The sequence below is a fragment of the Propithecus coquereli genome, unplaced genomic scaffold (assembly GCF_000956105.1).
Source record: "Propithecus coquereli isolate 6110/MARCELLA unplaced genomic scaffold, Pcoq_1.0 Scaffold1, whole genome shotgun sequence".
Classification (NCBI taxonomy): domain Eukaryota; kingdom Metazoa; phylum Chordata; class Mammalia; order Primates; family Indriidae; genus Propithecus; species Propithecus coquereli.
This window is the reverse complement of record NW_012133857.1, coordinates 19,545,620-19,568,957: the sequence shown is the minus strand read 5'-3', so window position 1 is coordinate 19,568,957 and position 23,338 is coordinate 19,545,620. Positions and strand designations below refer to the sequence as shown.

At 35.9% G+C, this 23,338-nt stretch overlaps 1 protein-coding gene across 1 annotated transcript in view; it reads left to right on the top strand.

The window, feature by feature from the left end:
- The window catches only part of DNAH12 (dynein, axonemal, heavy chain 12), a 236,169-nt gene that overhangs the window by 138,268 nt on the left and 74,563 nt on the right, over window positions 1-23,338 (top strand). The window contains 12 exon segments of the mRNA XM_012640974.1: window positions 700-861; window positions 2,464-2,658; window positions 4,762-4,895; window positions 6,173-6,335; window positions 7,021-7,101; window positions 7,754-7,930; window positions 9,016-9,147; window positions 10,675-10,764; window positions 12,347-12,487; window positions 14,455-14,696; window positions 15,725-15,872; window positions 16,178-16,323. Of these exon segments, the coding sequence (XP_012496428.1) occupies window positions 700-861; window positions 2,464-2,658; window positions 4,762-4,895; window positions 6,173-6,335; window positions 7,021-7,101; window positions 7,754-7,930; window positions 9,016-9,147; window positions 10,675-10,764; window positions 12,347-12,487; window positions 14,455-14,696; window positions 15,725-15,872; window positions 16,178-16,323 (1,811 nt within the window).

Below are 23,338 nucleotides of genomic sequence, written 5' to 3'. Positions count from 1 at the left end.
TTAATCCTGGTTGTGTTTAACAACCTGCCACAAGTTCGTGAAATTTTAACAATCAGTTTCAACAAGTCTGTACAAGTCAGCTCCAGCACACACTACTGAGCCCATATCTTTACATTAGTTGAAAATTTTAGTTGCCATTGACCCAAGAAATCCCAGCTCAAACTAGTTTAAGCAAATAAAAAGAGTTACTGGCTTATAAGACCAAAGTATCCATAGGTAGATAGGTTTTTGACATGGCTGAATTTAGGGGCTCAGATTATGTCCTTAGTAATTACTCTTTCTATCTCCTGGCACTACTCTCCTCCATTTGGCTTCCTTTTCCAGCAGTCGCATTCCGTGAGGCCTCAAGTAGTTTAGATTACTGGCCTTTACATACTCCATCTCAGAATGACAGGGATTCTTTCTGTTTTCAAGTCCATTTCAGTCCCTGAAGTAAGACTATAATTGTGGCCTACTTAAATCACATGTCTTCCTCTGAATTAATGATTATGTCTAGGGGTTTGGGGAAACTCTGACCAGTTTGGGTCTCCCACCTAGAGAATGGGAGAAATGGTGGCCCCAATTGATAGCCACACTAGAAGTGGGGAGAGCTACTGCCCTAAAATCAAAGTGTTGTTATCAAAAGAAGGGGGAAAGGAGGGAAAGCAAAACCATCAGATGTCCACTACATTCTGCTTATAAGTATATTTTTATTTTAAGGCTCTGTTAAGAAATGCAGGCATGAGGGGCCAGAAGACAGTCTTTCTAATCACAGACACTCAGATTAAAGAAGAAGCTTTTCTAGAGGATATTGACAGTGTACTCAATACTGGAGAAGTGCCTAACATTTTTGCAGCAGATGAAAAACAAGAAGTGATGGAGGTAAATGCTTTTGGGGGAGTGTTGCTCTCAGCACAGGAATTTTCTTGTCTTGAAACCTTTTCTCTGTTCTTTAGGATACATATAGCTTGTGTAGATGATTTTTGTAATTAAAAATTTTAAGCATATTAGTTTAACACATCATTTTTTGGTGAATTTTAAATTGCTTATACTATAGTTATGAGACAGAATTTTTATTTTATAATTCCTATCTTCATAATCATGGCAGTTTGTTTCACCTGTTTAATGTTATTTAGCATGTTTTATGAGGGATTAGAGATTTTAAAATTATCTCTTAGGGTTACATTGATATAAGAAAACATGACTTTAATGCTACTTGATTAGCCTTACCACTGGTTAGTAAATTTTCAAGTCTTAATAAAGCTACTTGTCTTACCGTTCTGATATATCGGAAAGTTAGTCTTTGTGATTTAATAAAAAAAATACAATTTTGAAGTGCCCACTACTGTCAGATGTCACGTACTTTGACCCCCATTTCTAAGACCTTCCCACACAAAATCTCTGCTAGTAATTTCCCCCTTTCTTATCACCATAACTACTTTTACTCAGAAAATATAGCACTTGTACATGGATGTTTCATTCCCAACCTCCAGTGATAGCATCTGGAGTGAAATGGACTCACCCTCGTACTTCAAGCACTTTACTTTTCTCTTCTATGGAGTGGGAGCAACAACCCTCCTACGTAGGGTTGTTGTGAGGTCTGAGAATCAAACAAAATAAAGCATTGATGTAGGGCCAGGCACTTAGAAAGCCGTCAGTAAATGGTACGTTACCAGTTCGTGGCCTGTAGTGGGGAGGAAAAAAGAAAAAAGATCCAACAAGTTCTTTGCTTTTATCTGGGATATGTCAGGGATGTGGCCAAGGCTGCTGACTAATGGTGATTTTCCTAACTCATAGGAGAAATTCATCTACTATACTTCCATCCAAGGAATAGTTATCTTTGGGGAAGGGATTTCCTGAGTTTTGCTAGGCTTTCCTGCTTGCTTTAGCTATTATCTCTTTTCTTCCCATCACTTTGCTACCAAATGTTTCCATTGTTTCAGTATTTCTACTTTATATTTGCATGTCTTATATACATCTGTTTTTTTTAATTTAACAAAGAGGATCGTATTCTACATACTATTGCACAGCTTGTTTTGATTTCATTCACTTTATCTTGCTGATTTTCCCATACCACTCATAGATATGCCTCATTATTTTTAATAGTTGTTTAAAATTCCAGTATGTGGATGTTTTACATTTTTAACCAGTTCCTTACTGATGGGCACTTTAGTTGTTTCCATTTTTTTTCTCTTAAAAATAATGTTGAATTATAGTCCTGTACATATATCTTGGTGAACTTTTGGGATTATCTTAATAAGGTGAATTTTTGGCAGATAATTTATTTTTAAATTATAGATTTATGGAGCTGGAAGAGGTTTTTTAAGTGTAAACTATATCAAAGACATTCTATTGCTATAAAACCAAAATTTAAAAGATATTTACAGGGAGTAATGAAACTTCTTCATATTCTAATATCTGCTAATCTCATTATCAGTTCATCTATTTTTATTTATGAGGTTTTTATTTTCTGATGTTCCCTAGGGTGTTCGCCCAGTAGCCCAGGCTGGCAATAAACATGATGAACTCAGTCCCTTAGCCCTGTTTGCTTTCTTTGTGAATCGCTGCAAAGATAATCTTCATGTCGTAGTGGCCTTTAGCCCCATTGGAGATGCCTTTCGAAATCGCTTGAGACAGTTCCCGTCCCTCATCAATTGCTGTACCATTGACTGGTTTCAGGTTTGTAATTTTTTGTGGGGAGTGGGCAACTAACTCTTTTAAAATTTTACTGAAATTTATTTAAACTTCCTTAATATACATTCAGCAAGTGTTTCTTTCTTTTTTTTTTTTTTGGAGACAGAGTCTCACTGTGTTGCCCGGGCTAGAGTGCCGTGGCGTCAGCCTAGCTCACAGCAACCTCAAACTCCTGGGCTCAAGCGATCCTTCTGCCTCAGCCTCCCGAGCAGCTGGGACTACAGGCATGCACCACCGTGCCCGGCTAATTTTTTCTATATATTTTTAGTTGTCCAATTAATTTCTTTCTATTTTTGGTAGAGACAGGGTCTCACTCTTGCTCAGGCTGGTCTTGAACTCCTGACCTTGAGCGATTCTCCCGTCTTGGCTTCCCAAAGTGCTAGGATTACAGGTGTGAGCCACCGTGCCCGGCCAGCAAGTGTTTCTTGATCACTTACTATAATGACAGGCATAATGCTCAGCATGAGGGACTGAGAAGACTACTTGATCCCTGCAGGAAGTTTACACTCTGAACTGAAAGACAAAAAGGCAATCAGTAGTCATAGTTATATAAAAGAGCCGCAATGTTGGTATGCAAAAGATACACATATGAAGACAGTGAATTTTTGAAGTATAAAGATGAATTAGTTACATAGAGAGATTAGGAATCACTAGATTTATATGTAAAGAAATTTATTAGAAGAATTTATTATGAGAAACTTATTATGAGGAACTGCGTGATTATAGAGCCTGACAAGTCCCAAGATCTGCAGTTGGCAGCTGGAGACCCAGGAGAGCCAATGGTGTGGCTCCGGTCTGAAGGCAGCAGGCTCAAGACCCAGGAAGAGCCTATTCATTCAGTTCTGAAGGCAGAAAAAAAACTAGTACCCCAGCTTGAAGTCAGTCAGACAAGAGGAATTCCCTTTTATTTGGGGGATCATTTTTTTGTTTTATTAAGGCCTTCAACTGATTGCATGAGGCCCACTGACATTAGTGAGGGCAATCTGCTTTACTCAGTCTATCAATTTAAATGTTAACTCCTGCAGGTATGAGGAGAGCATGGCTCATTTGGGCAACTATGAATAGTTCGGTATAGCTGACTGGCAATGAAGACGGCAGGAATTGAGTTGGAGCTTTGGGTGGGTGCCAGGTTATAAAGTGATTTGTAAGGTATTCCTAGGAATTTGGTTATATACCAAAGATATCACAGCAGCATTAACTTATTTTTAGCTAATCTATATTTTAGGAAAAAACCAAAAACACTTCGAGATTGTATGGTGAATGAATTGGAGTGGAACAAAACAAGAGCCAGGAAGACCAACTGGGCAACAATTTCAGTCATACTGGCAGCAAGTGATGAAGGCCACTGCCTCACTTAACCTTAAGACAAATTACCACTTGTTTAAGACCATTAAGTATTTGCCCTCTTGAGAATAGTTCGTGGTACCTTCTATTTAATTGTTTTATGCCCAATAGAATGTGAACTGTACATAGACCCTGTACAGTTCTTTTAAAAATTAATTTCTGGTACTAATTTGTTTTATTGCTTTTTGCCTATTCATTATCAATTGCATGTTTGAAAAACTAATTCTGCCCTTTTGAGTATTATACATATGTTTTAGCTAGTGGATGTTTTTTGTGATCAGACAACAATAAAAACTATATCAAATACTTTTGCTTTATGCAAACTGTATCTTAATATTGCTTCCATTAAGTAGCCAAAACCCACATATTAGGGAGATAGAGACTGTGTCAGAGAAGCTGATGGCATTGTTTGGGACCTCGGTTCATGAAATTTAGGAAGTGAGTGTAAACTACTCTATGTCATGTAGTCAGAAAGACACTCTGTAGTCTCCAAAGTAGGGTACATACTTACTAGGGGTGCCAAAACAATTTAGAGGATTTTGCAATTTATGAAATGTTTGTATATGAAATATTTCATATAGATCAACATTGATACCCTGTCTCAGTTTGTAAGGCAGATGGCCATATGTCACAGGTGGTATGCAAGGTACCCGAGGGATTTAAGCAATGAACTGAAAATTGGAGATTCAATGCAAGCATAAGTGGACAGTAAAAGAATGGCATTTTTCTTTTTCTTATTTTTAGTCATGGCCTGAAGATGCTCTTGAACTTGTAGCTGTGAAATTCTTAGAAACATTGGAGCTTACTGGGGCTGAACGAGAAGAAATAGTTCCAATCTGTAAACACTTCCACACCTCTATTATGGATCTTTCAGAAAGGTTAATATTAATAAATTTAAAAATGACAATGTTGCCTTGTATTTTAAAGCATCTCTTTTTATGGAAGTCCGAATTTTTAATATGAGTTCTATGTCTTCTAAATCTTTCTGATCATTTAGTTAAGATCCTCAGCCTATAAGAAATAGAAAACTACTTGATCTAGCTTTAACAAAAGGGGAGCTTCATTATAAAGATACAAAAAAGGTGTCTCACAAAGCTTAAGGGAAAGAATACAGCTTAATCTCAGAAGTGGCTGGAGTTAGAAGGCCATCAGAAACCCAGAAATGCTTTTTCTGTTTCTCATTCCTGCTTCTCCCTGGGCATCCATTGTCTTCTTTCCCTTTATAAACTGAATGTTTTACTTTCCAGTGCATTTGGAGGAAACTGGCTGCCTCTCAGCTTTCAAATTTACTTCTTGCAGTTCCAACTGTAGATAGAGACTAACTGGCTGTTTCTAGCTCCCCATTCCAAATTTATTCCAAAATGTGATTAGCCTCATTTGTGTCAAGTATCCAACCCTGGTCTGAACAGGTATGGTTAGGATGCCAAGTTTCATAGGCCAAACATGCTGTGGAGTCACTGGGTGGAAGTTCTTAGAGAATGGAATCTGGTTGGTGAGTTGTAGATACCTCCGAAGTGTCTGTTTTACCTCTGTTCATCTCTGAGGTCCTCATTTCAAAGATGGGTAAATCTAAGTGCTCATGGTATATTGCTTACCCAGAGTCATACAGCCAGCCAGCATGATTGGCTTGGACAGTAGCACCAAGCAGGGTAGTTTGTATTTACCACAAAACATCATTACTTCCTTTGTTTCCATGTGTATGTAAAACAGTCTTGTATTCTGGCCATATCCCATTTAGCTAACATGTGACATACGTGTGCAAGGAATGATACTTGCTATCCTATCTGCAATCCCCTTTCGTACTATACTTGCCTAGCTTACACAATATCTTAGATCCCTTACAAAGTTAGATCCTCCTGGCTTATGAAACATGTACAAAAAAGCCTAATATCTTTCTTGCTGTAGTTTACCTTTTATAGACATCTTTGTTGATTTGTGCTTTTTAAATATATCATTGCTATTTGATATTCTGCGGGCAAGAAATTAGGATGTGATTATATGTAGAATTCTAGAGTCTTATAACATTCAAGTACTGAACAGCTTCTGCATAAAACTTAACTTTTATTCTTAATTTTTGTTGTTAATGGTATGTTGAATTTACCTCTTTGTGATGTACATTACTTACAGTGAGATATGTTACCTATCTCTCTTTTAGATTCTTGCAAGAGTTAGGACGACATAACTATGTTACTGCTACGTCTTATCTTGAACTTATTGGCTCATTTCGACAGCTTTTGACTAAAAAGCGACAAGCTGTCATGGAAGCAAAGCAACGATACGTAAATGGGCTTGACAAATTAGCTTTTGCTGAGTCTCAGGTAAACTGGAGGAGCTACTCAAAATGGTATTATATACTGGGAAATATAAGAAATAAGAGCTACGATTTATTGATAATATGTTGTATGTCAGGCTCCATGTTATGTACTTCATACGTATTCCTTCGGTTACTCATAGCAACTACATGAGGTAGACACTTTTATGGTCCTCACTTTACAGATGAGTGCAGTAAGTTTCAGAGAAGTTCAATAGGTTGCCCAGACCACATAGACTAAAAAACATGCTGTTTTATTTTTAATTAATTTTTTGGCATTTGAGAGAATATAAGTCTAGGTTGCCTTTTATTGTAACAGCTGGTTAAATATAAGATTTGAGGTTTTTTTAATTAACAAGTTCTAGCAATACTTATTAGTGTTATTTCAACATAAGTAATAGAGGTTCAGTTGGTTCATCTTTGCATTGCATGCCATGCACATAGTATAATGGGGATACCCTGAGCTACTGCCTTCTTTTCTATCTGTATTTCTTCCATGGCAACTGTGTGTTCCCGCTGCCCTGTCATATACTCAAGGAAGGGAAAGTCTTTTGTGAAGAAAACTTGTCCACACTCTCATGATTTTGTTTATCATGCAAAGAACTTTCATGTTAAACATGCAGAGAATTTTCTGTGTTTGGTTTCAGTAATAATTATAGCAGTGGAAACTTAATGACAAATTATCTATTTAGGTTGGTGAAATGCAAATTGAGCTTGTTCAATTACAGCCCAAATTGGAGGAAGCTAAAATTGAAAATGCACGTATGATGCAGGTAAAGTATCCTCAATATTTTTTATTGATGTCAAAGGACAATTGAAATATATAAAATTGGCCTTGAAGATAAGCCTTAATTTTTTGCCACTACAGTTTAGGGACTTTACCCTTTTCTATTGACTGGCTGTCTCATTGGGTCCCATGTGAGTTCTTTTTTTTTTTGAGACAGATTCTTGTTCTGTTGCCCTGGCTAGAGTACAGTGGTGTCATCATAGTTCACAACAACCTCAAACTCCTGGGCTCAAGCGATCCTCCTGCCTCAGCCTCCCGAGTAGCTGGGACTAAAGGCACTCACCACCATGCTGGACTAATTTTTCTATTTTTAATAGAGACAGGGTCTTGCTCTTGCTCAGGCTGGTCTTGAACTCCTGACCTCCAGCAATCCTACTGCCTCAGCCTCCCAGAGTGCTAGGATTACAGGCATAAGCCACTGTGCCCAGCCGAGTTCTATCATTTTTAAAGGGAGGTGGTAAGCCCATTTCCAAATTAGATCACATATATTTGCATTTCTCCTCATTTTGTTCTAGACCCCTCTATCCTACAAAATGATATGTTGGGTTCCCTAATTTCCGAATATTCTTTTATCTCTAGGATTGATAAAACAATAGGATGTTTGAGAAATTGTCTCTATTTTTTCTTTCTTTTCTTAGGTTATTGAGATAGAATCTGCCCAAGTGGAAGCAAAAAGAAAGTTTGTGAAAGTAGATGAAGTGTTAGCCAGTGGGAAGGCTGAAGAAGCCCAAGCTCTCAAAAATGAGTGCGAAAGTGACCTCGCTGAGGCAATTCCAGCCTTGGAAGCAGCTCTGTCTGCACTGGATACGCTTAAGGCAAGTGTTTGAATTAGCGACCTGTGTTTCATCAACAAAGGCAAACTGTGCTTGGTTAATTAGGCATGATTCTGTTTCACTGGGTGATAGTATATTGTTTTTGTTCAGTCAAGTGAAACTTGCAGTTTCTTCTTAACAGTTCTTAACAGTCTTAACAGTCCTTCTTTGATATACTGTAATTTTTATATTTTTATTTTTAATATATTATTTATAATTTTCATTTGGGATATTCCAGTGGGAATGGGATGAACAGGCTCTAAGAGGCCAAAGTGGTTCTGTACATGGACCAGGAGGCATATGTTAAATAGAGGGTGGAGCTACATTTCTGCAGCCTCCTGGACATGCATGCACAGAAAAACTTAAAGGTTGTTTCCAATACAGCTGTGAGTGGCACCTGACTGTACCACACTGTGTTGCATATGACTTTTTATAGGGTCTTTAGGCAAGACCAGAACAACTTCACCAAGCAGAGCAAGAAAGACAGCATCTGTTGACGAGGGATGCCCAGTGTAGTTGGTGGCTCAGGATATTCAGATCCCATTCTTTGCCTTGTTTCCAAATCAGCCTCCTAACTTTCATGTCAGACTGTGACCTCAACCTTGGGTAATTCAGCATCTCACAGGATCAAACTCTATCTGATCTGCAGTTACATCAGCCTTGTAGTTATAAGACAAGAGATTATTTTAGGGCATTTATAGAAACTTCCTAATATTCTCCCTGTGCCGTGAACCAGAAATTTAAAACCCTGAGCTTATTTCTTTCTGTATGCTCTCTGGTACATTTACTATCACAGGCTACCCCATGATCTTTCTTCATTCTCTCCTTAGAGGTTAATCATAGCAGCCACTTAGTTTGACAAAGCCTTGTTTTTAGGCAGCATCCATTCTAGGCGACCATGAGCATTAATTTGACTGTTTTATCACTGTGTTCCCCAAACATTTAGAAACCAGTAGTCTTAATCAGTGCTAAATTCTCTTTTGCTAATTCTTTCATAACCATACAAACTAAAAAAAAAATTACAATTTCAAATAAAAAGGAGTGCTTTTATGATGATGTCCTGTTTCTTTGGTTTTGGTTTTATTTAGCCAGCCGACATTACAATTGTGAAATCAATGAAGAATCCTCCATCTGGTGTTAAACTAGTTATGGCTGCTATTTGTGTCATGAAAGATATAAAACCAGAAAAAATTTCAGATCCTTCAGGCACTGGAGGCAAGGTAATAACTGGACATAGATTTAAATCCTATTCATGAATGTACAGAACTTTTTCAGCAACTATTATCCCAGTAAATATCAACAGTACCCAATCCAAGGAAGAAAAATGGTTTTCCAGATTGAATGGATTCAGAATAAACTATGGGAAATGCTGTCTATATGTATTTTAGGGTAAAGCTAAGTCAGTATAGTGTCAGAAAAATGTGGTTCCAGTTGCTTCTATCTCCTTTTCTGTCTGTGCAGGAATTTCCGTCGTCTTAGGGTTGGAATGAACAAACACTGATGTACCTGCACTTTTCCAGTTAACATTCTTGAGAATGTGATACATAACACATAGGTGTTATTTCTGAGCATTCAAAAAATTCTGCAAGTTAAGCAGTATAGTGATGTTGTTTTTTAATAAAAGCATATGCTCTGGAGCCAGAATGTTTGTATTCGGAAATCCTGACCCTGTTAGCAGTGTGACCTTGGGCAAGGTGCTTAACCTTTGTGGGATTCTGTGTAAAAAAAAGTAATCATAATGCTTACCTGACAAAGTTAATGTGAGGATTAGATTAGTTAATACTTACGTACAAAGCTTCACAAATAGTGAGCTCACAATAAATGTTAGCTGTCATTATAATTATTATTTAAGTTAATTAATAATTATTATTTAAGGATATATCTGTTAAAAAGGAAGGCATAGTATCTATCCTAAACTAAATTTACAAACTTATTTTCTTCTCAGGTTTTTACAATACCTGGGTTTGAATTCCTGAATTGTCTAGCTGGCCTCAGGGTTAAAGAAAAAATAAAAATAAATTAAAAAAGAGAATTCCTGAATTGAAGAATTGATTTGGGTTTTTTTGGCCCTTCTATCCTTCATTGAGATAATAATAAATAAGTAGGCTCTTACCTTATCAAGTTATTCTCATTTACACACACACACACACACACACACACACACACACACACAGACCCCTGTCAAATTTCTGGAAGTAAGAAAAAGAATGTTCAGGTAGTTTTCCATCATCTGTTACCAGCATAAGTAGTATGTGCTTTACCCTATAACTGGTAAAACAATATTTAATCTTTGGCTTTCTGCTTTCTCTTCTATTTCACTTGGAGAGTCTAGGTGGGTAAGGAGGTTGGTTGGCTTTAAGAAAAATGTTTGCTACTTTTCTTGTTTGAAAGAGTCAAATAATAAGAAAAATAAAAGTTGAAGTAATAAAAATTTATTTTCTTATATGAAATTATTTTGGTGTTTATGTAAGTTGCTTTTCTTAAGTTTTCAAAAGAAATAATCACATCGTTTTCCTTTCAATGTTTAATTTTTATTATAACAAATCCAAACTATAAGTTCATGTCCATATTTAAAATATTTTGTATATTTAACATGTTCTCAGGGAGAGGAGTCTTAATTTCCAAGATGTAAGTTGATATTTTGAAAGTATATGAACATTTTCTCTGGATAATATATCTGAAAACTGTTTTTACATCAAGCATCTTTAATTGTACATTTAATAAGTTTTCATAAATTTTATTTATAGATCTTAGATTACTGGGCACCTAGCAAAAAACTTCTGGGAGATATGAATTTCTTAAGAGATTTGAAAGAATATGACAAGGACAACATTCCAGTGAGTTGCATTGAATTTTTCTGTATAAATGTGACTTTGCCAAGATGTATAAGATCTTTAACATTATGCAGTGTTTTATAAAACATAAGTAGATAGTCCATTTTTAGGATTAATATAATTAATAAAAGGATATTACATTTATTAATGGCTATATTTTGAATTCTCATGATATGTAAAACCATTCCTCTTTCAGATAATTAGAAAGTTATTTAAGTTACAGTGGCTCATGCCTGTATTCTGAGCACTTTGGGAGGCCAAGACAGGAGGATCACTTGAGCCCAGGAGTTTGAGACCAGCCTGGGCAACATAGCAAAAACCTGTCTCTACAAAATATTTTTTAAAATTTTGCCAGACATGGTAGCATGCACTTATAGTCCTAGCTACTCAGGAGGCTGAGGCAGGAGGATCGCTTGAGCTCAGGAGTTTGAGGTTGCAATGAGCTATGATCATGCCACTGCACTCCATCCTAGGCAAGAAAGTGAGATCCTGTCTCAAAAAAAAAAAAAAAAAGAATAAAAAGAGAAAGTTATTTATTAAGTTACTGTTTCAGTGGATTATTGACTTGAAAGAGTTTTCTAAATGTCTTCTTGTAATAAATAGTTTATTGTACTAAGAAATCTGATGCACAAACTTATGTAAGGTTAAAAAAAGTATAGTACATTCTTTTCCATTGAAATTCTTATTTATTAATTCATGCTTATGGATCTTGAAGTTAGCTAACTTAAAAGAAAGAAAAAAAGACAGATTATTTAAAATCTCAAAATATTAAAAAAGACAAATTAATGTTTAATTGTTCTTTTCCCTTGTTTCCATTTCCTCTCAACCTACAAGTCTTTTAATATTTTTGGAAGAAACATCTTGCCTCAGGCCAGGTGTGGTGGCTCACACCTATAATCCAGCACTTTGGGAGGCCAAGGCCAGAGGACTCGAGGCCAAGAATTCAAGACTAGCCTAGGTGACATAGCAAGACCTCACCTCTTCCAAAAAAATTTTAAAAACAAAAAAACAATCTTCCCTCTATATCTGCAACAAATTTGCATATTTTGTTCACAAATATGATCTGGGTTTCTGCTACGATTGTACTTGTTTTAAAATCATCTCAAGGCCAGGCACGGTGGCTCACGCCTGTAATCCTAGCTCTCTGGGAGGCCGAGGCAGGCAGATTGTTTGAGCTCAGGAGTTCGAAACCAGCCTGAGCAAGAGCGAGACCCCGTCTTTACTAAAAAAAATTAGAAAGAAATTAATCGGACAACTAAAAATATATAGAAAAAATTAGCCGGGCATGGTGGCGCATGCCTGTAGTCCCAGCTACTCGGGAGGCTGAGGCAGGAGGATTGCTTGAGCCCAGGAGTTTGAGGTTGCTGTGAGCTAGGATGACGCCACGGCACTCTGGCCTGGACAAAAGAGTGAGACTCTGTCTCAAAAAAAAAAAAAAAAAAAAATCATCTCAAAATATTGGTTTTGGTTTTTAAAGACAACATAACTTTTTTATACAATTGTTTTTATTATATATGGTTATTTTTTCATCTTATGATTATGTGATCTATATTGAAATTTTATAATCTAAATCTTTGTTGTATAGATGAGTGTTATGCAGAAGATTCGTGGTGAATACTTAACAAACCCTGAATTTGACCCTCCTAAGGTTGCCAAAGCTTCTTCTGCAGCTGAGGGTCTATGTAAGTGGATCATGGCTATGGAGGTGTATGACAGAGTTGCAAAGGTATTTTGAAGATTAGCACAATATTTTCTACTAAAATATTCTCAGAAATTAAAATTTATGCACATATTTACCAGTTAAGAAGTTTCTCAAAGTGACCCTAGGGAGAAGTTGTGCTGCTGCAGCATGTCATCAGATATTGATTACATACCTAGCAGATGAAGAGAATATGTGAGTGTGATGTAAGCTGGTGGGTGGGGCTGGTGTGGGTGGTAGTGCTGCAGGAGCAAGGACAGTCAGTGGAATTGGCCAGACTGACTTGTAACTGTAGGGACCTGGGGCAAAGAATTAGAATTTGATGAGGGGAGACGAGAAGCAAAGAAAAATCCACAACATCAAGGGCAAAGTGGCAGATTAAAAAGTTGATTCAAAGGATCAGAAATGAGAAGATCCAGTTAAGAGGCAGGGCATGGAAAGATCCCCTGAAAGAATGGCATGCATCGATAGGGAACCTTTTATGGAATACCCGCCAAATTCCTGAGACAGCAGAGAATGGTTAAGAGCATTTTGCAAATTTGGCTAGCAAAGCACCAGGGAAACACAGGCCTTAACTCTCTGTAGCTTACAGAATTCTACCCAGGGAAGCGGGAAATATAAGTAAAAAGGCAGATGAAAATATGTGGTAGCATGTGTTTAAGACAAGCGCAGAGGATAGAATGAATGATCAGGCTGTGACAATTGGCAAGATCTTCCTAAGTGAGATACAACATGTGCCTGTAGAAAGGCAGGGACTTCATTAGTTTTAGGGGAGTAGACCTGTATAACAACCTGTTAAAGAAAAATTAATTTTATCTTGGACGTCCTTCCATTGAACATCTTGTCCCATCACATAGTAGTCTCATGGCAGCCCTGTTAGCTGTCAACTCAGCTATTTTCCACATGTCCCACAGGGCATGTGAAATATTCTGGATTGTTTCTAGAAAGCAGAGAAGCCAAGGCACTCAGGCTCTTTCCTGCCTTCCCTCTCTATACCGCCACACTGCCGTTTCTATTCTGATGCAGATGCCCCATATTGATACAGGAGGAGGGCGAAGGGGAGATACCCATTAATGTCTCCTCTGAACTCAAAAGTAGAAAAGGGAGCTTCCCACTTTCTATCTACTTACTTAACACATCTTCCTTCAGGATTTCAGCCCAGAGGAGAGAAAGCAGGACATTCGATGTCTGATACCTTGCTCTCTCTCTCATCCCTCTGTGTTCAGCTTCATTCGTGGCAATTTACCAGAAGGATTAGGTCTAGCCTCTTTCCAACTGGCACAAACTCTCTTTGGTCACCTTCTAAATTCTTTGTACCAGGAGCTTGGAGTACATTCAGTGATCAAGTTGGCCAAACCCATTCTTGACATGCTAATGAGTATAACAAAGAACAACTTTAGAAAATTTCTTTTCTCTCAATAAAGTGTGACTTTTCAAGATTTGTTGAAGAAAATTCAATTTTGGTAGTAAAACTGAACATCAAGGATTTCTTTCTTTGTATTTCTGCCATCACAGTCTTAATCCTAGGAAGACAGATATTTGCTTCGATCTGACTGGGAAGATCACCAACTTGAAAAGAAAAAAAAAAAACTGCCAAAACCAAAAACACATTCATGTATTTAAACATATTATTTCTGTTACTTGTTTTTCCCTGTTTTTTGACAACAGTTGGGTGGCTCCTTATTACTATTTTGAGACATCTTGTTATATATCGTGACATTTTTGCTGTATATTGTGATATTTGGTTAGTCCAGAAAAACTTACCTATTTTATAGATAACAGTTTGCTAGTCCAGATGATTTATATATTTTATAAAATTTATAGGTGTGTTTTACTTTATTTCATATAAAAATATGGTATAAGATTTAAGGCAAAATGTTCATTTTGTGTAATTTATTATAATGCATTTCTAATCCATGATATCTAAAAAGCAATTATATAGATGTCAGTTTTATATAGTACACATCACATCTGCTTATATTGTTCCCAAACAGGTAGTGGCTCCTAAGAAAGCTCGATTAACAGAAGCTCAGAAGTCTTTAGCTGAGACAATGGAGATTTTGAATGAGAAGAGAGCAGAATTGGCAGAAGTAGAACATCATCTGGAAAATTTACAAAAGACATTTCTTGAGAAAACGGAGGAAAAGGCTGCTTTAGAAGATCAAGTGAAACTCTGTGCTAAGAAACTTGAAAGAGCCTCACAACTAATTGGAGGACTGGGTGGAGAAAAATCAAGGTCTGGTTTCTATCCATTTTAACACAATTTGAGAATGTTAAGTTTGAATATGTGACCTACTTTGGGCATTTATTATAATATGATTGCTGATTTTACAACGGCTGGTTGAGAATGTAGAACATTCTACAAGGCACCTGGTCAGGCCTCTCCAAATAGAAATATCAATGTTGAAGATGGCGTTTGCAATTTGCTTTCAAATGGTTAAAAAAAGGGGGGGAGGTGCAAATAAGGCAAACGATAACAATTTTTGAATCTAAGTGGTGAGTATGTAATTGTTTGTTGTACAATTCTTTCCAATTTTATGTATGTTCAAAATTTTTTGCAATAAAATGTTTGGGGGTAGTAGTGGATGTATGGCTCACTTGGTTAAATTTTATTTCAAAGAAGATATAGCTGGCTTGATCTAACAAAAACAGTTAAGTTTTATTTTAATCTGTCTACTTGAACTGGACAGCTAGCTATTTCGTTTATTGATTGTATTTGTTGAGTGAATAGCATGATAAGAAAATACTTTGTAGTGCAGATTAAATAATTATGGAATATACCTTTTTATTGTAAGGATTTTATTGAATTGAAAAGATACCAAGCTTAAAAATAGTATGTCAGCTTCTATACAACTTAAATATAATTTTTGGTAATTAATTGCAAATGTCCCTATGTTTTACAGTCCAACAGTAAACACTGACATAAATAGCAGGGCCACTAGACCAAGTGATCCTAGAGAAAATTGGTAGGCAAAATGCTGATGTTTTGTTTGTATGTTTTTGGTTATTCTGAAAGGCCAAGTCCTACAAAAAATGACTAGTATTTTAATAATGAAAAGAAGATTGTCATTTGTATGACATGGATGTGTATCATAGCATATTAGAGGTAGAAGGGCTCCAACCTCCTCATTTTACAGATAAGCAAGTGCCCAACATTTTATAGCTTTTTGTTATAGTATTGGACTAGAAGCCCCTTTTCCTTTCAATTACTGTCTTCCATCATTCTCTAATGTGAATCTATTTTGCCTTTGGTTTATCATATAGATGGGCTCAAGCTGCAGATGATCTTCAGATAACATATGAAAATTTAACTGGTGATGTGTTGGTATCAGCAGGAGTAATAGCCTACCTTGGTGCTTTCACTTCCGGCTTTCGACAAACGTGTACGCAAGATTGGAGCATGTTGTGCAAGGTAGTGGTTTTACATTTTGTAAGTTTTGTTTTAGAACATTTGTTGTATGCTTTGGGTATGTTGGGGGAAAGGATGATAATAAGGACAGGGAAAAGAAAAAATAACTAAAAATATGGAATATTTCTTTTTTTGCTTCTAGTTTGATCAGTAAAATACTTCCACAGTCCAACTTTTAATTCAGTTTTTTTCTGTTCCCTTGAGTTATTAAATAGTATCTAATAACAATTAGATCAATATTTTAGTTAAATTTTTTTTTCCATTAGCAAAATGAAAGAAAACATCAGATTTTTGTTTATTTTTTACAGGAGAAAAAAATTCCATGTTCGGAAGAGTTCTTGTTGAGTAAGACCTTGGGTGATCCAGTAAAAATTAGAGCTTGGAATATTGCTGGATTACCAACAGATGCATTCTCCATAGATAATGGAGTGATTGTTAATAACTCTAGGCGTTGGTAAGAAACAAAAAGTATTTATTTTTTCCATTGTTTTATTTGAAAGTTTTCAAATATATAGAAAAGTTGAAAGAATTTTACAATAAGTACGTACCAATATAGCTACCACCTCCTAGATTCTGGAATTAAAATTTTATTGTTCTTTTGCTTTATCACGTGCCTGTCCATCCCTCTATCAATCCATCAAACCATTTGTTATGCATTTTTGTGTAAATTGCAGACATGAAAATACTTCCCTCCATATACTTCAGCATCCAGATCACTAACTAAAGTTCAATATTTTTTTGTTTTTTCTTTTGAGGTAAAATTTACAAACAGTGAAATACATGAAACTTAAATATACCATTCAATGAGTGCTAACAAAAGTATACACCTGCACAACCCAAACGTCTCTCAAGATACAGAACATGATTGCAGCCCAGGAAATTCCCTCATGTCCCTTTCCAGTAAATCTCCACTCTTACCCCACCCCAGCAAATCATGTTAGTTTTGCATAGGTTATTTTTGCATGAGTTAGTTCTATAATTTCATAGAAATGGACTCACACTGTATGCACTCTTTTGTTAAGTCTTCTTCCATTCAGTGTAATTTTTTTGAAATTCATCCATATTATTGCATGCATTGGTGCCATGTTGCTGTTTTTTATTGCTAAGTAATATTCCATTGCATGAATATATCACTGTTTATGCATTATCCTATTGATGGACATCTGGGCTATTTCTAGGTATTTATTTTAACTAGGTATTTCTACCCATTTTCAAGATGCTAATACTTGATAATTGATACAGTTTCATGGATAGCTTTTTCAATTTCTATTATTGATAATCTGATAACTATAAAAACTTTTCAAATGGACTTTATTGTTATCTTTTTATCTATACCACTTTGAAAAACTTGGAAAATTAATCTGAGAAATAGTTTTCTACAGTGGTTTTTGTTATCTAATTTTAAAAGTCTTTTCATGGGACCATATCTCAAACATATGATGGATACTGTCAAGCTCTTATATTCATCAGGTACTATTCTAAGTGCCCTATATCCTATTAGTTAGACATTATTATTATCTTATTTTACAGATTAGGAAATTGAGGCCTAGAATGATTTAGCAATTTCAAATTTAGTAAGATAACTGAGCTAATAAATGGTGGAATCAGAATTTGAAGCTGAGCAATCTTTCAACTCCTTGCTCTTAAGTACTATGCTAGAATGAAATGTGGAAAAAAATATTATGTTCACTGCCCTTAAAACCGTAATGGAAATTTCTTTCTTCTTTTGGAATGTGAGATAAATTAAAGATATATGGCAATCTAACATCCTGAAAATTTGAGTTATTGCTTGTTTTATATTCTTTGGAAACCTTGCTGGAAACCTCAAAACATCTAAGTCTCCTTTATATTGATGTATTGTTTTAATAAAATAAGGATTTATATAATCTTCATTGGTTTTCCACTCAAAATTTTACTTGAGAGTGAACATCCTTAGGTTGAAACATCTAAGCAATGAGCAAAATTTAATATAATCTGGAAAAAAGTATACTTTAGCTACTCAAAAAATGTATTCTATGGTAGAGTAAGGACTATTCTATTTAACAGAATAGTAGACCCATGAGTTTTTATTAATTCTGTTTCAGGACCCATTTCCATTGCATTTGGTGACCATTCAGATATTTTAAATTGCAATTTAGAAAACGCTTTTGGGATATCTGTAAGCCTTAATGATATTCAGGGAAGCCAGAGGTTTCAGGGTAGTATGTAATTTGAAGAAAACAATCTGCCATTTCTGGCAGAAAGCTGACCATTTTAATAAAGTGACATTCCAGTGAAGTTACCCTTTCTACCTATTATTTTTGGCCTAGCTGGTCAGCAGGTCATGGACTGGGTAAGTTTTGGAGCATGAGCCTTCATCTTTATAGCCCGAACTCCACTTCTTACCAGTTGGGCCCAGTACGATCATCTGTGGCTATCCTTCTTGACACCAATATGATTGGTGCTGGGCATAGTGGCTCATGCTTGTAATCTCAACACTTTGGGAAGCTGAGGCGGAAGGATCGCTTGAGCCCAGGACTTTGAGATCAGCCTGGACAACATAGTGAGACTCAGTCTCTACAAAACATTAGCCAGACAAGATGGCACACGCCTGCAGTCCCAGCTACTCAGGAGGCTGAGGCAAGAGGATCCTTTGAGCCTAGGATTGGGGTTACAGTGAGCTATGATCTGGCCACTGCACTCCAGCCTGGGTGACAGAGTGAGACCCTGTCTCTAAAATAAATTTTTAAATAAAAAATTTTAAAAATTGCCTACAGAGGCTTAGTCTCCTCTCTGTGTCTCCTGACAGCAAAACCTAGTAATATAACTAATGCTCATGCTTTCAGTTACTCACTTTAAGCTATCTTAAGGGTCTCTCAGAGAAATGATGGGCCAACAGGCCTCTCTGGAAAGTAAAAATGAGAAATGATTGGTAATTGAGGCAATTCTCTCTCTCTCTCTCTCCCCACCACCCCGACCCCTGCCCCAGGCAGTAGAACTTACATTCTGTGTTATTCTCTGTGCAGCTGCTTATTAATCTGTCTCTGAAGATATTTATGCTGGCTCTGTTCCTCTGTGCACATGGCCACCCACTAAGGAAGCCTCAGTTCCTGAGTTCAAAGAACACATCAGTTGAATAATATAGATTAACCAGAACCACTGAGTCTAAACTCTAATTTCTGAAAGAAAATCTGCTTGGTCTAGCTTGGGACAAGTATCTATCTTAGGTCTAGTGACCTATAGCTGGGGTATAGGTGACCTATAAGCCATTACAGTAACAAACATGGGTATCGGAGGCCAGAAGTGTAGTTCTCAGAAAAAGAATTGTGAGCTGAGAAAGTGGTATACTTTTTTCACGAGTTAGGACTCTTGCTTTCTTCTATTTGCATTGTTAGACACCATGAAATGTAAGAATCTAATTATATTTATTTTTTTATAATGATAGCCATTTACCCCAGCACTGTTTATTGAATTATTCATCATTTCCTCACTGATTTATAATGCTACCTTTGTCCTTTTAGTGTTTTTTGTTTTGGTTTGGTTTTTTTTTTTTAGTGAGGAATTGTGAATTGGCCTGAGAAGACTGTTTTTCTTCTTACTTTTAATCAGTGTATTTAGATCTTTTACACTTAATGGAATTATTTAAATTTAAATCTACCATCTTGCTAGTCTTTTCTATTTGTCTCATCTGTTCTTTGTTCCTTTTATTTTCTTTTTCTACTTGGATATGGATTAATTGAACTTTTTTAGGATTCCATTTTATCTCCACTATTGGCTTATTGGTTATACACTCCCTGTTTCTAGTGTTTGCTGTAGTGTTTGCAATACCCATCTCTAGTTTATTACTGAATTCCTTCAAATAATTGTATACTGCTATACATACAGTATAAGAATCTTTCAACAGTATAATTCTAATATTTCCTATCATGCTATTGTATATTTCACTTTTTCATATGCCATCAAATCCCATAATACATTGTTAATAATTTTTGCCATAGACAGTAATTTATCTTTTAGAGTGATTAAATATAAGAAAAAAAGTCTTTTTTATTTACCTTCACTTATTTCCATTTTTGGACCTCTTCATTTCTTTGTGTTTCTGTCTAGTTTTGTATTTCTTCTGCTGGAAGAATGTCATTTAATGCTTCGTGTGTAGAGGTCTGCTGGCAATGAATTCACTCGGCTTTTTTCTTTTCTTAGTCTAAAAAATTTTTTTAAAAAAATTGATACATAATTAGTTGTATCAACTAATTTAGTTCTAGTTGTACATATTTTGGGGATAAATGTGGTATTTTGATACATGTATGCAATGTTTAATGATCAAATCAGGGTAATTGGGATATTAATCACCTCAAACATTTATCTTTTCTTTATGTTGGGAACATTCCAATTCTTCTAGCTATTTTGAACTACACAATAAATTATTGTTAACTATAGTCACCCTACTGTACTATTGAACACTGGGTCTTATTTCTTCTGTCTAACTGTATTTCCATACCTATTAACCAACCTTGAAAAAAATCTTTATTTCATCTTCATTTTGAAAGATATTTTTTGCTGGGTTTGAAAGGGTTTGAAATTCTGGGTTGACAGTTTCTGTTTTTATTTTATTTTCCTTTTAAGATGTCACTCCATTGCTTCTGGCTTGCACAGTCTGATGAGAAGTCTACTCTGAGCTTATTTTAGTTCCTCTTATATAATGTATCTTTTTTTTCTTCTGTCAACCTTCAAATTTTTCTCTGTCTTTAATTTTCTGCAGTTTGATGTGTCCAGGTGTGTATGCATGTGTGTGAGTGCTTTCATCTTGATATTTATCCTGATTGAGGTTCTCTAAACTGAGATCTACCTCATTTTCTCCATCTTCTCTTTCTGAGATTTCAGTGCCGCACTAATAAGCCTGTTTGATATTGTCCCATGGCTATTTGATGCCCTGGTCTGCTTTTTCTTTTTTTTTCTTTTTTTATGCTTGTCACTTTTTATTGATACATAATATTTTACATGATTATGGGGGTACATATGATATTTTGTTACACACATAGAATGTGTATTGATCAAGTCAGGGTGTTTGGGGTATCCATCACCTTAGTATTTATCATTTATGTGTATTGAGAACATTTCAGGTCCTCTCTTCTAGCTACTTTGAAATGTATAATACATTGTTGTTAACTATAGTCACCCTACTCTACTGTTGAAATTAGAACTTAAAAATATGGAATGCTTCATGAATTCATGTGTCATCCTTGTACAGGGGCCATGCTAATCTTCTCTGTATCGTTCCAATTTTAGTATATGTGCTGCCAAAGCAATATCTGCTTTTATCGCCTTTTTCTTTTTGAATGTCAGTCTGAGTAATTTTGCTTAACTTATCTTAATAACTATATTAACTGATTCTCTCCTCAGTTGTGTTGAATCTACCCATAGCTTATGAAAGGAATTCTTTAGATCTGACATATTTTTTATTTCTAGTATTTCCATTTAACTCTTTCTTATAGTTTCCATCTTTCTGCTGAAGATCATCTCTTCAGGTATGTTGTCCACCTTTCCTACTAACTCTTTAGCATTTTCATTATAGTTATTTTTTTTTAATTCCTGTCTATTTCCAACAGTTGTGTCATCTCTGAGTCTGTTTCTGTTGGTTTCATTGTCACTTGAGAATGTTTTGGTGTTTTTTCTTGCTTATTAATATATCTTAAATATTTGACTGAATGCTGGATATCATGGGTCTAACAATAGATATGAACTAAATGGCATTCATTCTTGGAAATGGGCATGCTTCTTTTTCTGTCATATCATATCATTGAGGTTTGAGTCAGTCTAATGATGAGTAGAGCTGGGTTTGGGTTTTGTTGTTGCTATGCTAAACTTTAGGGGACCAGAGGTTTCACATTCATCTAGCTATGGGTCCAAGCTTAGAATGGCAGCTTGGGTTCTGGAGTGTTTTTCTCAGTGTAGAGTTTTACCTTCAGCTTTCAACCACTCCTGAATACTTATGCCACGGACAAAGTCTTTCTTTACATTTTTCCTCTTCCTCTGCATGTAGATTGCCCCTCCTTCCTCTTCCAGCAAATTCTGCCTTCTAGCTATGGTTGGTCTTGAGCAAGAGCTTCCTACCCCTCTCCTAGGAGAGATCTCTACTTGGTAATGGTTGGTAAAGTTGTAACGTTTTGGCCCAGACATTTTCCTGCCTCTCCCCTACGGGTTGAGTTCTTCTTTTGCCCTTCCCTCAATGTGTGTTTTGCCTTTACTTCTTCCAGGATCCCTAGGAGTATTACTTGCCAAATATATTTTAATATTCCAGCTTAGAGTTTCCTCAGTCATGTAGATAGTTTACATTTATACCCTAAACCTATATGAGATATAGACCATAGCCACAGATTCTCAGGGACACTTTTTCTCAGCCAGAAATTCAAAACATTTCCTCAGAAATCAAAACATTTCCTTCTTGTCTCCTTATGCATAGGGTTGGAACTTTTCTATCCATGATTTAACTAAGCTTTTGTAGGTTTTACCTTAATGCAGGGATGTCAGTTCCAGCCTCCTGCCACATATGGACCCAGTGAGCCCTTAGGTTATCAGATTGACACTCTCCGCAAGTCTAGCTGTCAGTTCAGCCCACACACTTACTGTTCTGGATTTCAGTTTTGTCTGTTTCTGAAACCTATAATTTTCTGTATGTATGTGTTATGTGTGTTTGTATGTATCTTTTAAATGCATGCCTCAATGCACTATGTATTTAAAATAATGTCCTATTTTACCTATCGGTAGTAGGTAGAAGAAGGATTTTTAGGTTGTGTAGCCTGTCATGCTGCTGGGACCATAGTTTGTAATTATTCAATCATTGTGCTTGCTCCTCATGATTTCTGGAAGTTTGTCTGTTTATAATATCGTGGAATGTTCAAGAGCAGTTCAGACTCTGGTGTCAGGATATTTGGGTTCAAATTTTTCTCTATCACTTTCTATCTTGAGATTTTGGTAACTTACTGAACATTTTAGCCTCAGTAGCACCATCTATAAATGGAGATAACTCCTACCTCATAGAAATGTTGTGAGAAAGCACTTAGCACATAGTAAGTGCTCAGTAAATCTTAATTTTTATAATTGTCTCCAAATATCTTATTTTAGTGTTAAAATTCTAGTGTTATCTTAAGTTCTGATTTTACTAATGTTGTAACCATGATGAAAGTACTTACTGTGCTCCTTTTTTTAGTGTTTAATACATCACTTTGGCTACTTAATAACAAAGCTGATTTTCTCCCAAATTACAACCTCTGTCACAAATATAGATGGATAATTCTACTTTATTCAGACTGCCCAAAGATCTCAAATGTAGACTAGTATTATTTTTATACCTAAAGTAAGGTATATTTAGAATACAAATACCATGGCATTGCCTTATCTCTATAATGAACACAATAACTCAATTTCACATAACATCATATTAAATAGGAGTTGGATTTCTTTTAGCGTAGACAAGAAGCTCTAATTATTGG